This window comes from Sphaeramia orbicularis, chromosome 21, assembly GCF_902148855.1.
Source record: "Sphaeramia orbicularis chromosome 21, fSphaOr1.1, whole genome shotgun sequence".
Classification (NCBI taxonomy): Eukaryota; Metazoa; Chordata; class Actinopteri; order Kurtiformes; family Apogonidae; genus Sphaeramia; species Sphaeramia orbicularis.
The window spans coordinates 47,544,492-47,562,537 of NC_043977.1; the positions used below are offsets into that span (position 1 = coordinate 47,544,492).

Below are 18,046 nucleotides of genomic sequence, written 5' to 3' on the forward strand. Positions count from 1 at the left end.
CCTCATATTTTATAAACAACAGAGGAAAAACACTCAAGGTAACTTTAGGAGTCGTACAATATGGTTGATGCAGAATATAATACTGAATGTTCTCACTTAATTCAGTTTGCAAAATCATCTTGCCTATTACCAATGAATCAATAATTGAGCTATCTCCTGGAATAATATGATCTTTCTCTTTCTTTAGAACAAATACAAAGACCAGTATGAGAAGATGAAGCACAGATACACTGCCATCGCTGATACACCTCTGCTGATCCGTGCTAAGACAGCCTACCTCCAGTCCAGTGATGTGAGCATTAACACTGGGTGAACCTTTTCCAGAACACACCAAAATATATTCCACTGTGATATGTTTGGTGTTTTGTACACATACCATTCATGTCTCTGTTCATGTCTTCAGCTCCGTTATAAGGAGAGCTTTGAGCTCGCTAAGGGACACTACCGCACAGTCAAGGATGCTCTGGACATCATCTACCACCGCAGAGTCACTGATGACATTAGTGAGGTTTGTAAAAAAAAAAAAAATTGACGGCTGATTTGTACTGACTTTCTTTGCACTTTAGCTTGTATTCTGTCAGTGTTAAAAGGAGACTAATATTTTTTTTATTTCTGTCCCTGTTTATTACTGTGTCCTCCAGGTTAAATACAGGGAGAAGTACATCAACTCCCTTGGTACATGGAAGTCCATCCCTGACCGTCCTGAGTTCTTCTTCAGCAGAATTGTCAATGATAACGTCAGCAGTGTGAGTGTTCTTGAGCTTCTATTGTTGTATCATACATGTAGCTGCCCACAGTTCAGATATAGACACTTTAATATATTTTAATACACAAACTTTGAACTTCTTTATTATTGTTATTATTTCTTTAAAGTGGCAGTAACTAGGGGTAAGAGCATTAGAGCCATTAAACTGACTGATAGTCAAACAAGATTAACTAAATGTAGTGTGTTTTTTTTTTCTTGTTACAATTGTTTGTGATTTACAGTTGTTTGTGATTATAAAATGTTGACTCAAGATGGAAATTTGACACTTTAAAAATTGAAAATAACTGTTAAGTAATGTTGAAAAGATGTATACTGAAAAAAGAATTCAGAGTGAGATGACAGAAACATGAGGATGGTATGAGAACAGTAGAACTGAAATAAAGTGCCTGACCATTCACCATTTCTGCATCTACTTGTAGGTCAAGTACAAGGAGGACCTGGATTGGCTGAAGGGTATTGGCTGCTTTGTGTGGGACACACCTGAGCTGGTTCAGGCTGAGAGGAACAAGGCCCTGTACAGTGAGGTAAAAGATAATTTTAGTGCATTTGGAACCAGTTTTTAATGCTCTCTTGGATTTAAATCTACAAATTTCTAATACAGAAATTTAGGACCTAAAATGGGATTTGGAGCTGTTTTGATTTGATCACCAGTTATCAAAGTAAAATACGCAATAGTGATATGACGTGTGTTAATTTTCCAAATCACATATCAAATTTAAGTCAGGGTGCTTGCACAGGTCTTGAAAGTCTTAAAAAGTAGGAAATTTTTAAATGCTGTTTTCCAGACCTTGAAAAGTCTGGAATTTTGTGTTAAAGTCTTAATAAAGTATGGAAAAAGTGTATCTCATAGTCGAGTTTTAGAGTATGCTCTAAGGTGCATAATCTTGTAAGGTTAAAAATACATGAGGAAAGTATTTCAGTTAGTTTCAGTTTATTTTGAACATGCAACAAAACAAAGTAATCTTACTTTAGTCCTTAGAAATTAAAAGATTGCAAGAAAACATGAAAAACTGATGTATATATATATATATATATATATATATATATATATATATATATATATATATATATATATATATATATATATATATATATATGTATATATATATATATATATATATATATATAAATATAAATATATATATGTATATATATGTATATATATATATATATATATATATATATATGTGTGTGTGTGTGTGTGTGTGTGTGTGTGTGTGTGAAAACAAAATATGACTTAGTTCGCATATTTGAGAAGGAGTAGGAGAAAGTATAACTTATAACAACTTCTAAAACATTAAAAACTTGATATGATCTCACTAATTGGTTGGTACTGGAATGATTCTAGTGAAACTTGTTTGTGTGATATCCATGCACTTTTGTGATTTTCATATGTTTTGAAAATGTTTCTGTCAGTGAAACATAATTTACTGCGAATTATACATTCATTCATTCATACAATTATTAAAAAGAACTTTTCTACTACGCACAATAAAATCTCGATCAAAAAGGCAGGCACACAAGTATAAAAGTACATAAAGTCAAGGTCTTAGGGGAAAAAATAGCAGTTTTGAAAATGTCTGGAAAAAGTCTGGAATTTTTATTTGGATAAAGAGTAAGCACCCTGGTAAATATATATTGATGTGAAAATAATGCAAAAGAGTTCATGTCAAAAAATAATGTAAAAGATGCGAAGAAGACTCTTTTCAACACTGTTTTGATGATCGAAGAGTAAGTAAAAACGTAAACATTATGGCAGTTGAAGATGTATATTTTTAAATTTGGGTCATATGTTTCTATATATTCTTATCAGTGCTCTATTTTTCCATAACAGAGACTGTACAAAGCCTCCTTTGAGAAGAACAGAGCCAACTTCAAGTACACCTGTGACACTCCGTTCTTCCAGGCTGCTAAGAATGCCTCAGTCCTCATCAACGACGTGAGTCCTTCAACTCCATTCATTTTTATTCTTGTCCGTTATTGAGAAACAGGAAATATGCTGTTAGAACTGATGTTTTTTTAATAGTTAAATTTAATATAAATGCAGTTTCTGCTGCTGAACTTAGTCCCTCAGAATATTTGATTAAGAGGTAACAATGCAAGACCAGACACATCACCTTAAAAATTGTTAATCATTTATTTTTATTTAGTAAACAGGATATGACACCGTTGACAAGTGACCAAATGAAGAAAGTTACAGTGAATAAATGACAGATTTCTGAATTTGAACATGGCTGGATATATTGTAAGAACACACATCAACAAGATATTTACCTAGATCGAAATGCTTTAAGATATTTTAATGTGAAATTGATCCAAACATTAGTAAAATAGACTATTTGATTCTTAATCATGTTTTTCTGTCTCTGTGCATCAAATTTGGACCATCATTGTGAAGGTAAATGATTAGTTTAGTGTTTCTACTTTCTGTAAAATATGTATGTAAAATGTTTCTTTTGCTTCTTTGTTTCAAATTCTTTTTAATCATCATTTTCCCCCCTGGAAAAGTTGCATCATATATGCACATTTGTTTTCCGGGCGTTTGTCTTTAACTCCTTTCTGACGTTCTGAGCAGAGGGCCTACAGGGCTCATTATGAGAAGACCAAGGATAAGTTCACCATAACTACAGATGATCCTAGGTACCAGCTGGCCAGAGAGAACAGGAAGTTGAGCCAGGTAAAGAAAGAAACCCGTGGTCGGATTGTACGGTCAGCCTGCCTCCTCCTACTCCTCGTCTGCTGTCTGGTCATCAAGGCCCCTGACCCCTGGTGCATGAGGGTCACCAGAAAGACCTGTTGACGGTCATCATAGCATGGCCATAACGTCTCTCCATGTCTGTATTTGTCTCTGTTGTCTTACCCTCTTTACGACCCACAGAGGTTATCGTAAACATGGTGCTCAAGTAGCAGCTAGTTTGCTATCCTTACTGGGCAGCATTCTCCTTCATCTGTGCCGTCAAAGTCAGCTGAAATGTCACATATTCGCTCCTAAAATTGGATTAAACAGTAAGAATTGGTATAAATGTCATGAATTAAAACACAAGGAATTTGCATTTTGAAATGTCAGAGATTTATTATAAACAGACCAAAAATGACCTTTTATGGCCAATAAGACAAAAATAAATAAAAAATAATACGCTCTATCAGTACAAGACACTCATATTGTACTCATCAGAACTCCAGAAAAAAAGTGTATGTTACGAAAAAGGCCTCATTTTTAATATAATTGAGTAGAACACAAAGTAGTGATGATAAAAACCTGTGAATTTAGGAGACTTAAAGAATAATCAAAAGAACTGAAAGTTGGTAAGCAAAGGTGATAAAAACAATAGAAGACAGTTCACTAAAACCAATTATATACTATTCTTTGCTTTGTGCAGCAAAATAGCAAAGATGTCTCCACCCATGCAAACATACAAGTTAACAGATCCTTCTGTTTTTGGTGATTTCAGTCACTCTGAAGGCACAGATCAGGACACATAGCTCCCTCGTCACACTTGGATCTCCGGAGTGTTTCTCCAGTCCTCCCAGTGTTACTGGCTTTTATCAAATACATGTATCCTCAACTTTGGCATGCTATGTGTGTGTGTATGGACAGAGAATGTATACATCCCGAGCAAAGGATCTGCACAGGAGTGGCTGCAATGAGCTACTCCGCCCCGACATCCTCACGGCCCTTTACACGACCTGTTTGGGCAGTAAGGTAAACAGCCAGAGAGTGGTGGTTACCATAGTAACTCTCATCTCTGTCCAAAAACAGTCACAGCTGGAAAATATTGCAATATAATACTCCTTAAATTGACATTTCCATCTGTCACTTGTTGCTGTTTCTGGACAGTATCTTATCATGTCACATTCCATCACAGTAGGAGTTTCCTCTTCCATATAACCATCTTCATCTCCCATCAAAACATCCCATCATGCTCTGCTCTAATGCTTCCATCATCTCATTCATACTTGTAAGCTCTCTTCTATTACAGAGGCATTAACCTCTGTAATTAACAACAGCAATCTAGCTGACTAGATTGCATTGCCTAGTCTGCATCATCTAGTCCATTAAGTGAGTCCTAATGGCTGAAATGTCACAAAATTCATGCTATAAAGGCAGCAAAGGCTCAATGTCTCCATAAATGACAATGTCTAACCATTTATACTGACATTAGATATAAACATACACTGCACTAATAGTTTTACTAGTGAGGCCAGATTGCCGATGGGATAACAATCACATTTTGTTTGGCTTGATATTTTAAGAATTAATCTAACCACTGAAAGACCATAAAGGGACTTTAAATAACCCAAAATGTAAGCAGGTTGTGTTTATTACAGGCAAGAAAAACAGCTATTTAAGACAGACTTAATCATGATGAAATGAGATTTTGTTGTTGTTGAACTCAACCTTAAAATAATTTAGTTCCATTACTGGGAACAATGTATTTTATATAGGTTAAATTGGCCCTGTATTAGCTGGAATGTTTTACACATACAATGGTAGATATATTTTACTGTGATAAGATGACTTTTCTAAAGAACTTAATTGATAATTTTTCAATTTAGGATAAAAGCTTTCACTTTCTTTCTTTTTTGGAGTTTATGCCTTACAAATAGTTAATAAATGAAGCTAAAGAATGCAATTAGGAGGTAACAAGCTGTTTGATGGCTTTTATTTATTTATTTTATTCATAAGAAGCACATTTTAAATATTTAAATGAGACAAAATGAGTGCATTTCAATGGAGTTAACATTAACTTAGTTTTTAATCCTCCTTAGTAAAATAAACTGAAAACACTACTTTCATGATAAAGTCAGTGTTATATTATCAGAACTTCTGAACATTCAGGACATTTTAAGTTTTTTACAGTGCTTGAAATATTAATTCATTTGTTGACTTAAAAACCCACCCATGCTGCTGGTAACCCCAAACATAAGCAGTGGGTGTTGTGCATCATCACTGTGGTCAGATTTTCCAGACTAAGCTTTCAGAATTATTTGGGCTGCATTCCTCAGGCCTTCACTAGGAATACACCATCACTACTATCTCATAACTGCTACTGTAGAACATATTTATTCCATTCATTGTGTCTCAGATAAATGTAAAGCCCAGATACAGTATCAGCCTCAGGTCCCATGTGTCATAAGATGGACTGATGCTCATCATGAACGACGTCGACGCTCCAGACATTCATGACTGAGTGGTAAAGTGTGTGTGTGTTTTCATTGTCACCTAACCCATTCTATCTGTGTGGTTCATCATGCATGTTTTTATACCTGTGTGCATGGCACTACTTCATTCATTAAGCACAAGATATTATGTTTTTACAGCCATATTTCTCATACATCATACATTTTTAATGTTCACAACCATCTAAGAAAAAAAAGACTAAAGGGAACAAAAAAAAAGATAAAAAGGATTGTTTATGACATCAAGTTGTATTAGTGTCACATGATGTCTTCATCCATTTTGACAATGGAAAAAAAAAAAACATTACATGGATGCTTGAATTGCTTATCTGAATATCAGAACAACCTAGTTTTTGTTGACTAAATGCACCAAAAGCATTTTTCTTGGAAAGTTGTTGCTCTCAAAAGTCAATAAAAGCACATTATTACAGTGGAAAATTCACTATGAATGATACTAACATGTTTTTCCTTGCACAACATTCTTTAGTGGAAGTACAGGGAGCAGTATGAGCGCGCCAAGGACAAGTTCACCTCAGTTCTGGAGACTCCTGAGTACGAGGCTCACAAGCGCAGCAAGAAAATCAGTGATGTAAGTTTCTGGATTTGTCTTGTTAAAATGCTTTAGATTTAACAGATTAAACAGAAATTGCATCTCAAGTGTAATTTCTTCTTCTAAATCACCCCTGACTCTTTGTCGATGATCATTCCTTAGATCATCTATAAGATGGAGTACAACAAGACCAAGGCTAAGGGATACACCTTGCCTTATGACACCCCATACCAGCAACACATGAAGAAGGTGAAGGAAATCACCAGCAGTGTAAGTTACCTTTCAGACTGCCCGCACTTTCACCACTATTTCACTGAAGAATTAGGAACTTCAGTATTAAATTCTGAGTCTGACCTTGTGTCTTTTATATATTTTGCAGCTGAAGTACAAGGAGGTGTATGAGAAGAGCAAGGCCCAGATCAACATGGACCCAGAGGCTCATGACATCCGTGCTGCCAAGGAGGCCTACAAAAACATCAGCAATGTAAGCATCTTCAATAACTGCATAATGAGTACTTAATGTGACTGCTGAAATTTTACAAAATATATATTACCAATAAATGCTGATTAAAAAAAACTTTCAAATATGTTTTCAGCTCGACTATAAAAAGAATTATGAGGCCACCAAGAACAAGTGGATCTGGACAGCAGATAGACCTGACTTTGTCAATGCTGCTAAGAACTCCCTACAGCAGAGTGATGTGAGTCCAGGAGTTTGGTTTTCAACACATACTCTGATAACATTCAAAAGCATTGGTCTAAACTTTTTTCTTCCGTTTACACCCTCAGGTTGAGTACAAGTACGACAAAGAGATGATGAAGGGCTGTGTGATCCCTGTATCTGATGACAAGTACACCATCCTGTTCAAGAAAAATACAGATTTGGCCAGTGATGTAAGTTGGGAAAACAGGACGAGCCTTCATATCACAAGAGTAGTTCAGAAATGTAGAGTGTATAGTAATGTTTTCTCAAGGAGTTTGGGTGGTCTAAAACTCAGTAAATTTTGCTTTGAGAAGATACAAGCAAGCTTAAAACTACACAAGCCTGACAGAGAGAAGATACAAACAAGCTAAAATTCAACAAATTTCACAGTGAGAAGATAAAAACAAGCTAAAACTGCACGTTTCACAAGAGCAAGTTATAAGCTAAAACGTCTGCAAATTATACAAGCAGAAGATAAACCCTCACTTTGTGCAGTCATCTCAACCTGGCTTTTCTGCCTCTGTCCATAATAATATACATAATGTAGCCTAAATGTTGTCTAAAATTAACATTTTTGCAATGTATTTGCAACATAGTATAGCAAACTATTACATGATCAAAAACAAATTAATTTTAGCAAAATGTCTCCGTTATGAATGTCTGGGATTGCCAGAAATTTGTGATGTTAAAATGGGGTCATAAGCCAAAAATGGTTGGGAACTACTGCTGTAAACTATTTGTAGAGATGTTTTCCTATTTTGGAGAAAAGTACCCTGCAAGATGTCCTGATAGCATTTTTAAATGAAAAAAATGTGCAAGTTTTACACAGAAAATACAAAAAACCTTAAAAAAAGCTTAAAAAACGAAGAAAATTAAAAAAAAAAAAAAAAAAGAAAGAAAGATCATCAAATTTTGTGCTCATGTATCTGGTGTTTCAAATTAAAAGTTGTTTGTACCGTTCATAAAATTATTGCAGCTGTGAGACATTACCAAGTGCATGAGGCTCTGTGTTGTAAGCCTAAAACTGTTTTGTTTCCTTCATCTTTAGGTGAAGTACAAACAGAAGTATGAAAAGGAAAAGGGCCACTATGTGCCTGTCTTGGATACTCCTCAGATCCTCCATGCCAAGTCTGTGCGCAGTCTGGTATCAGAGGTAAGAACCATTCAGCAGAAAAGCAGCCACAATTTGTACACAACAGAACTGTACATGTATATTTTGTAAGACTATAAAACCAATGCATTAAAAGCTACTCATGTTCTTTCACAGAGCAAATACAAGGAGGCCAGTAAGAAAGAGATGCAGTCTGGCTCATTCACCACCTTGAATGAGACTCGTGATACTATTCACAGCAAGCAGATCAACAAGCTCGTTAGCGGGGTACGATGGTCATAACAAATCTGTTACAGAGTTGACCTTGAGCCAGCCATAGTCTGCAGTCACCATTTACGGATTAGTTTAAATATCATTGTCTTTTTTGTTTTTACAGAAATTGTACAAAGCAAAGTTTGAGAAGGAGAAAGGCAAGTCAGTGTACAACCAAATGACTGTTCCACCTGATGTTCAGCACGCCATCGACGTGGCCAAGAGTCAGAGCAACGTGAGTCCTTCCCACAGCTTCATGAAATGTTGCATGTTTATTTTTCTCTTTTTCTTCCTCTTTTTAACTCATCCTGCAGCTCTCTGTAAGATATTCAAATATGGACAAACATAAAGTCATTAGAAAAATTGGTAAAAATTTACCTTGGAAAAAACAACAGGATGTTGTGAAAATTTGCACTACAATAATATATACATAAACATATATTTTTACAGACCGTATCCCTGTATATATCCAGTCACTGTATAAAAACTCCAGTTTGCACCTCTGTACATGTTACGATATAAAACCCACTGTAAATAATATATACATAAACATATTTTTAGTAGACTGGATCCACACATCCACTCATTGTATAAAAACTCCAGTTTGCACTCTGTACATATTACATTATAAATTCACTGTAAATCTCAACCCATTGTTGTCCTTGTCTCAAGTCGAATGTTTGTCTATATTGTATCTAGACCCACATGTGATTGGGTTCATGCTGTTGTGGGTTCATGTCGAAAGTGTATGTCAGGAGCAATGTAAAAACCAAAGCCAAATTCCTTGTATGTGTTCACATACTTGGCTGTGTATGTCAGTCTTCAGTTTTTCCACTAGGATGATGCTGACTAATCTGGAAACTATGTTGAAATAATTAAAAATTCCTTATGTTTTGGTATGTTTTCTTTCTTTCCCTTCTGTTCTCTCTATCAAACACTTCAGATCGCCTACAAGAAGGACGCCAAGGCTAATTTGCACTACACTCCTGTCGTCGACCGCCCTGACATCAGGAAGGCCACTCAGGCTGCCAGACTCATCAGTGATGTAAATGAGTGCACATTTAACAAAAAAACTTTAAAAACACAACCTTAATTTAAGTACTTTACTTAAGTACAAATTTGAGATGCTTTTTGCCACTATATACTTCCACTCCCTTACACCATATTCTTAATCATTGCATTTTTTCACTCCACTGCAATTCTTCTGAAATGATAGTATTTCAATAAATGTCCAAATTATCCAGTATATTAACAAACATCTAATACTGAAGGAAAAGTCCAAAAACTAAAAACAGATGAGTTATCAGAATTGTCAGGGTTCCCACGTGTCCTGGAAAACCTGGAAAATGATTGACCAATTTTCCAGACATGGAAAACATATGGAAAATGAGAAAAAAAGGTTAAATGTCCTGGAAACAGTTGAGTTATCCTGGAAAATTATTGATCCTCCCTCTGCCTTGTTACCTTGTGTGTCTAAACTGAGATGAAACAAAGAAAATTGTTTTTCAGTGATTTATTGAAAGTATACACATATTTTTTGAGAAAGTGCAGAAGAGAAAGTAAGAGAGAAGAGAAAGTTGAGTTGGGAATTGTCGATTTGAACATTGTAGCTCCAGTTTGTCAGGCTAATGAAGTGCTCCACTGTATTCTGTGGGTGTGTTTGCATTATTCTATGATACATTTGTCATAATTATTTTTCACGGCTAAATTATAGCCATAGACTGCATATCAAATGTCTGAGTAATAAACACAGAAACAATCTGGGTAAATGCAAGTTACAACTGTGGAAAAGATCATTTCCAAAGAATGAGGGGGAATGGATTAGTGATATGATAACTTGTCTCTGTAGCAGCTGAAAATGTTCTGGAAAATAATTTCAGGGAAAGAGTGGGAACCCTGATTGTGCTTTTTTGTTCTCCCTTTAATCATGTAAGAAACTTTTTTATCTGGTGCATTGATGTTTTACTACCAATAGTACAGGGTGTCCCATGAGTCTCCATACATAGGAGACATAATACATTCCATACATATATGGTTCTAACATGTATTTCTTTATATTTCTTCTTTATAGTTCTTCACCAGTGGAGGACATGCATTGTAATGTGTTCCCGACAAAATGGCAGTCATATAGAGCATATTATATAAATAAAAATGGTTTATGTCAAGAAACGTTTATTTTTCCTATGTATGGAGACTTATGGGACACCCTGTATAATGATGTCAAATATAATATCATTTAATTATCTGTTGGACCAACCACAATTTGCCACTAATACCTTTGAACTTTTACTGAAGTTGTGGAATAATAGAGTATTTTTTCATTGCTGAATTGGTGTTTTTATTTATTTATTTAATTATTTATAGGACATGTAAATACTTACTCAACCTTTCACGATTCTTTAACAGGGATTTATTATATTGAAATACAATTTTGCTGATGCTGTTTTGGTCTTTTCCACCAGATTGGTTACCGTGACAAGGCCCGTGAGGAGGCCAGCCGTGGGGGCTCTCTGATCCACCGTCCAGACATTGCTCTGGCCACTGAAGTGTCCAGGCTGACCAGCCAGGTACACCTAACCAGTCAACCTTTATCTCTCTCACCAAGCGATGGGCTACTCCTATAATTTCCTCAATCTTTTTAGTTTGTTTTGTTTATTTCATAGATGGACCACAGTCAATTGATGCCACTTTTTTCCAGAAGAGACCATCTGTTTGGGTGTCAAATCAGCTTCTTTAAGCCAATAATATATGCAGACTGCTAGTTTTGCAGTAGATGCTTAGCAGTCCTGTAGCTCTTCTATAGTGCTTTCTCTGCCATCCATGTCCTAATCTGTCATTTAATCCACCAAATTTGATTGAATTTACCAGCTTCATTGGACATTATCACACCATTTTAAATGTTTCACCCCTTTCTTCGCCTCTACCCTCTCGCCTCTCATTCTTCCTTACTCTTCTCTTAACCTTTCCATTGTTCTGTCATTATGTCATGGCTTATTTGTTCTCATCCCTCCATCTCACTGCGCTTTGTAGGCGGAGGCCAAGCTCTCCCTCCACGGAGCAGCTTCCTATGATACCCCCCAGATGCGCCACATTAAGAAAATGAGTGCTGTGACTAGTGATGTAAGGAGATTCATGCCCTGACACTAAATGGGCGACTATTTAATTTCTGTCTCTTTTGTCTTTCTGTTGCATTTTATTTGTCTACTGACTGAATGATTAGACATTTGAAGTAAAGAGCTTTCTATCAATCAAATCCAGTGAGTTTAATATATGAGTTTATAATTCATCCCAATCAGAAACCTTTTTAAATTGCTCAGCGTTGTGAGCAACTCTTGACAAGCTCCAGCTCGTTGCTTAACATAGATGGCATTAGTTGTACTGCATGCTAATATAGCAAAATTTTTCATCAAATATTTTTTCAGTCAATGTGTCCACCTGTATGTTTTTCCTGTGTACAAGCCGTTTCATCAAGTTTACTAACATTATTAACACTAGAGGACAGTGTAGGACTTCTGAAATGAACATGTCCTTTTCTGGGGTATTGGTTACATCTCTTCAAAGGTCGACCTGCAAATTGGGGGTCAGATCTCCATCTGAAAGACCGTCCGATATAACTCCATATATACTTTACTATATATGAGGTCCATGTTGTGTTTATGTTTATGTGGAACACAGACTGCTTCATTTGGCTCTTTCATACCTTGCAGTAAATGCATCTTGAGAAATTAAACTGAAAGTGAATTACAATGAAAAGCTCAATGCAGAGCTGTAAAAGAAAAAGATGATGCTGAAGATTTGGGTGACCACTAAATCGATTCACAAGTAAAGCCTTTGAAATATTTTTTTTAGGTAGCTTTTCACAACTGACAGAAGGAAGAAAAACCAAACATTCATTCATTTGAGATGCATTCTAACGCAATGTGTGAACTGCAAACCATTTCCAGTTAATTTAGGCACAATCTGGAAACATCTGGTTGCAAACAGGGCCTCGGGGTATTTTCACCACACAGCACATTAGTTTGATTTCAAAGAACCATAATGTGATTGGTTTTATTGTGGTTTACAGCAATAGCTTTGAATGCTGCCAAACCAATGAGAGTCAAAGTGCCACTTAATTTTTAAATCAAAACCAAACAGACACAACAGTTCAAATATGTCATTTTCTTCACAAGCCTGAAACAACAGTCGCTGCTGATGTGAACGTACCCTTCAAGCCCATCTTGTTCTCTGGAACTTTATGAACGCTGAATACAAATGGGAAAATAATGCATGGAAAATCATCGATGTGGCACAGTTTTATCACCGTTGTTTCCATGTATAACAAGGGATACGAGCTCAACACGGGGCACCATTGTGCACAAATCTGTCTATAAAGACTCCATTGTCCCTTTTTATACAAAATCAGGAAGCATTCTGTTTTCCTCTGTATGTGATGGGGTCTAAACTGGTTTTCCACTGGTTTTCCTTTCCAAACACTGACCTCCTGTGCTAACACTCCTGTTCTTTACACCCTGGCAGGTTAAGTACAAGGAAAAGTTTGACAAAGAGGTGAAAGGAAAGAAGCCACAATATGACCTGAAGGAAAGTAAGATTTACAAGACTTTGAAGGACGCCAATGATCTGGCTAGTGAGGTAGGTGTTCACATGTTAAGACTCAGGTCCTTTTTCATTATGCTTTGAAATACAACCCAGTCTTGCTTAAATTTTTGTAATTTATCCAATGTGTTTACATTTGTTGATTGTGCCTTGGCACTTTTGAAATGGCAAGGCAAGGCAGGTTTATTTATATAGCACATTTGATGTACAAGACAATTCAAAGTGCTTTACATAAAACATTAAAAGCATTACAGCAGGGAAGCAATGAAAAGTATAGACATGAAGAAAAAAATTAAAGAAGAAAAAAAACCCAACAGATAACAGATAAACAGATAAAACAGATATAAACTTTAAGCTTAAAAGAAACAGTGCAGATCTGAACTTCTGAATAAAAACTCTTTTCAAAAGCCATGACATCACTTCTTCTAATCAAAGAATACTTTCAATATGAACCGTATTCACAGCACAAGCTCGGTCCAACCAATATTTTACTTGTACAGAATGGCATTACCTTCACTAAAGATAAATTATTAGTCAACTTGTTGTGTATTTATGAAACCTTGATCTCATAGTTTTAAGAAAATATAACTACATTTAGAAAATATACACCTAGTTATCAACCATCATCACACAACATGCAGCTTTTTGAAATAAAATCCAAAGTTATTATAAAAAATATTGATGTAAAGTAGAAAAATCCCTAAAATCTAATTGTAATAAAAGGAGATGCAATGATAGTAATTTTTTTAATAATACTGATTGATTTTAACAGTATTCTTATGGGTTAATTTTGTTAGGGTAGGCAACAATTGAATACAGAATGATTTACTTTGTTTTCGTGTTTGTATTATACATGATTTATGTATAATCAATATTCTTTAGTCCTTTACCTGGACTTTTCTTCAACAGTATTTTAACAATGCGATAATTTTCCTGCAAACTCCAGATGTCTAAATCCTCTAAATCCCCCTGTTCCTATTTATTGCCTTCTTACTTAGATGAAGGTTAAATAAAAACATTACAGTGAAACAAACACCTGGCTAACGGTCATTTTTAATCATTAACTCATGTTTGTATTTATGCCTCAAACTGCTAGCATACATAGCATAGCACAGCAGGTGAACTAAGCTCAAACTGCATTTCTCTACTTTCTCCATGGACTTTAGCTTGGTTTGACACATTTTTGTTTTTATGTTTCATCCCAAATATGCCAAAGACTTGTTACACTTGTGTTAACGACTGAAGTGACCATTTTACCACCTCTTTTATGTTGTATTAATATTTTTTTTTAGAATCAGAATCAGATTACTTTACTAATCACAGGGGGAAACTATTGTGTGTCACAGTTACGCCATTCAAGTATAATAAAAAGTAGCAGGACAGAAATGATCAATAAAACAAAATAAATGAAATATATATGGGTGCTTCTATGAAACTGGTTCCTAAAAGCAGCACATGGAGGCTAAAAATTCAAACCAGATGTAGACTAATGTTATGAAGCAAGTTTGGAAGCACTTTGGGTGTATTTTAAAAATAAATACTTACTGAGATAAAAGAGAAACTATTTTTCAGAAAAAAACACATTTATATTATTTTACATTATATTTAATACAAAAATCTGTATATAACAGTGAAAAGGATACGAAAATTACACACTACTATTTTTTTTAAATTATCTCTTTACTCTCTCACAGGTACATTTTGGGAATTGAACTAATTATGGAAGGCAGAGTGTTTCACGAAGATGACCGCTGCTGCAAAATCATTCGTGATTTATATGCGTTTAACAGGGCAGGTTCTGCATGTAACACAAGTGGACATGATGGGTTTCATGCAAAACCTGGAATGAGACTGAGATTCATGAAAAACCCACATGTCTGGATTAGAAAAACCACTTGGATCATCAAATTTAACCTTTATTTATAGTGGTATATAAGACCATTTATAGCCATGCGGTCCAGATCAAATGCAGGTAGTTTTTCATTTCCCAATTTTGGTCCTATTTTTGGCCCCAATATTTGTTTAGAAATTCATTAATTTTGGGATAGTAAGTAAGTAAGTAAGTAAATTTTATTTATAGAGCACTTTTCACAAACAGAGTCACAAAGTGCTTTATCAAGTCAAATCAAAATCAAATCAAATTTACAGAAATCCAACAGAATCCTCCAGGAGCAAACACTTGTGATTGGTGACAGTGGCGAGGAAAAACTTCCCTTTAACAGGCAGAAACCTCGAGCAGACCCAGACTCCTGGAGGATGGCTGTCTGCCTTGACCAGTTAGGGTTAAAGAGTGAGAGTAAAGGATGAGAAAAGAGAGAGCAATAGAGATATAGAGAGACTGGGGGAGAGGGGGAGGGGGGGGGGGGGTAGGGGGAAACACATGGAGTACATGTAACACTGTAAAGTAGCAACTTTACACTGCAAAAAATGAATAAAACAGCGCAAGTAGAATACAATTAGAATGCCCGTGAAACCCAATAAAGTACCATTAAGACAGTTTAAAATATGATGAATACATAAAGTGTAATCAGTTTGTGGTGGCCCTGAGTCAGGTGGGAAACTAAAAAGCCTGTTTGAACAGGAGTGTTTTGAGGTGTTTTTAAAACTCTCTACAGAGTCCATGGACTGTAGGTGTAGAGGCAGGTCATTCCACAGACATGGTGGCACAGCTTTAAAGGACCTGTCACCGCATGTGCTAAAACAGGTGTGTGGAACCATCAGCAGGTGCTGTCCTGAAGACCTCAGGCTATGAGCCGAGCTGTAGGGCTGAATCAGGGAAGCAATGTATGCAGGGGCCTGGCCATGTAGAGCCCGGAAAGTTAGCACCAGAATTTTGAAATGAAAACGATATAAAACAGGGAGCCAGTGGAGTGATTTAAGAATGGGAGTGATGTGGGCTCTCCTGTTTGTGCGGGTCAGAAGCCTTGCAGCAGAGTTCTGGACAAACTGCAGACGGGCCAGCTCCTTCTTGTTTAAGCATGTGAACAGGCTGTTACAGTAGTCTAAGCGAGAAGACACAAAAACGTGAATGATCATCTCAAGCTCACTGATGGACACCATAGACCTGAGTTTGGAGATGTTGCGGAGTTGGAAGAAACAGTTTTTCACTAGGTTTTTGGAGTAGAATTCTAAAGACATGGCCTGGTCAAAGATGACACCCAGATTCCTCAGTTTGGTCTTTACCGAAGAGCTCAGGTCTCCGAGGTGTTGTTTAATCCCTGGGATTGCACTGTCCAGGGCAATGATGAGGGTCTCCGTTTTGCTGGAGTTCAGCTGGAGGCTGTTATCATTTAGCCACTGCTTCAGCTCTGACAAGCAGTTGATTAAGTAACTCAGTTTGTGGGGCTCAGAGGATTTAAAGGAGCAGTATATCTGGATGTCATCCGTGAATAGATGATAGGACACATCACTATACTGCCGGATAATGTGGCCAAGCGGGAGGACATACAGTAAGAACAGGATTGGTCCCAGGACAGAGCCTTGGGGCACACCACACAGTAGATCCTCTGAGTCAGACTGGGTGTTATTGATTGACACAGTGAAGCTTCTGCCAGTCAGGTAAGAGGAGAACCAGTCTAGCACAGGACCTGACATCCCTACCAGGTCCCTCAGTCTCTCAGTCATTATGGTATGGTCCACTGTGTCAAAGGCCGAGGAGAGATCTAGCAGGACCGAGACCGTGGATTTCCCGGAGTCGGCTGCCAGCAGGATGTCACTAGACACTTTTAATAGTGTGGTTTCTGTTGAGTGGCGTTGTCTAAACCCAGACTGAAAAGTGTCATAGATCTGGTGTGTCTCCAGAAAAGCTGTAAGTTGTTTCGACACTGCCTTCTCGAGGATTTTGGCCAGTAGGGGGAGCTTTGAAATGGGCCTGTAGCTTTTGAGTTTAGTGGGGTCCAGGTTGATTTTCTTTAGTTTTGGTTCTACGATGACCTGTTTGAAGGAGCTGGGAAACAAACCAGGTGAGAGCGACAGGTTAAAAAACTTTGTGACCCATGGTTCAATTGTGTCAAAGACACTGACAAGAAGCTTATGGGGGAGGAAGTCTGGAGAGTTGGAGGAGGGTCTCATTTTAGATAAAAGTGCTGAGATGTCCTCCAGTGTCACAGGGTCGAAGGAGGACCAGGTTTGAAGAGGGGGATCAGCTCGGGTCAGACAGCCAGAGGGTAGTGGGATATTGTGTTTAATATCCCTGATCTTGTCTGTGAAAAAGTTTAGGAAGTCATTGCTGTCAGCTTTACAGAGTACAGGGGTAGCAGGGACAGCAGGGGACACAATGGACTCGATTGTGCCAAAGATTACTTTGGGGTTTTTCTTGTTTGTAGCTACAAGTTTATAGAAATAGCTGGATCTTGCATCCTTAATCATTTTATTTAAGGAGGTTATGAGATCCTTAAGATGTAACCTGTGTACTTCCAACTGCGTTGATTTCCAAAGACGCTCAGTTTTGCGACAAATTTTCCTGAAGTTTAAAATGTTTTCATTCATCCAAGGTAGGGCTGCACGATTTTGGCAAAAAAAAAAAAAATCCCGATTTTTTCCTCTAAAAACTCGATTTTCGATTTTGATTTCAATTTTTGGGTAAAACTACAAAAGACAACAGAAGTCAGCATGTTGTTTTCGTGAGCAGCCCACAATGCAAGGCACTGCTCTGACCTCAAATCTGTGATGGTATCATGTGATGAACCCACAGTTTCTTTTTTCTTAATTAAATCTTTATTGAATGAAGTAGAGTATACAAGCAATGTATACAACAAGGAAAAAACATAGGTTTGCCAGGGGAATACACTATAATACAATGTCCAAATCAGAGCAAATACTTATGTTTTTTTATAGCCTTTTTGTTTTCAGATTTATCTAACAGCTTTAAAGTTCAACATCTTTCAA

General features: G+C 36.6%; 1 protein-coding gene across 1 annotated transcript in view; it reads left to right on the forward strand.

Moving 5' to 3' along the window:
- Nucleotides 1-18,046, forward strand: part of neb (nebulin) — a 125,385-nt gene that overhangs the window by 61,408 nt on the left and 45,931 nt on the right. The window contains exons 103-119 of the mRNA XM_030124965.1: nt 188-292; nt 404-508; nt 642-746; nt 1,186-1,290; nt 2,601-2,705; nt 4,365-4,469; nt 6,435-6,536; nt 6,660-6,767; nt 6,877-6,981; nt 7,094-7,198; nt 7,287-7,391; nt 8,249-8,353; nt 8,468-8,578; nt 8,688-8,798; nt 9,507-9,608; nt 11,026-11,130; nt 13,082-13,195. Coding sequence (XP_029980825.1) covers nt 188-292; nt 404-508; nt 642-746; nt 1,186-1,290; nt 2,601-2,705; nt 4,365-4,469; nt 6,435-6,536; nt 6,660-6,767; nt 6,877-6,981; nt 7,094-7,198; nt 7,287-7,391; nt 8,249-8,353; nt 8,468-8,578; nt 8,688-8,798; nt 9,507-9,608; nt 11,026-11,130; nt 13,082-13,195 — 1,803 coding nt within the window. The remainder of the gene's footprint in view (nt 1-187; nt 293-403; nt 509-641; nt 747-1,185; nt 1,291-2,600; nt 2,706-4,364; nt 4,470-6,434; nt 6,537-6,659; nt 6,768-6,876; nt 6,982-7,093; nt 7,199-7,286; nt 7,392-8,248; nt 8,354-8,467; nt 8,579-8,687; nt 8,799-9,506; nt 9,609-11,025; nt 11,131-13,081; nt 13,196-18,046) is intronic.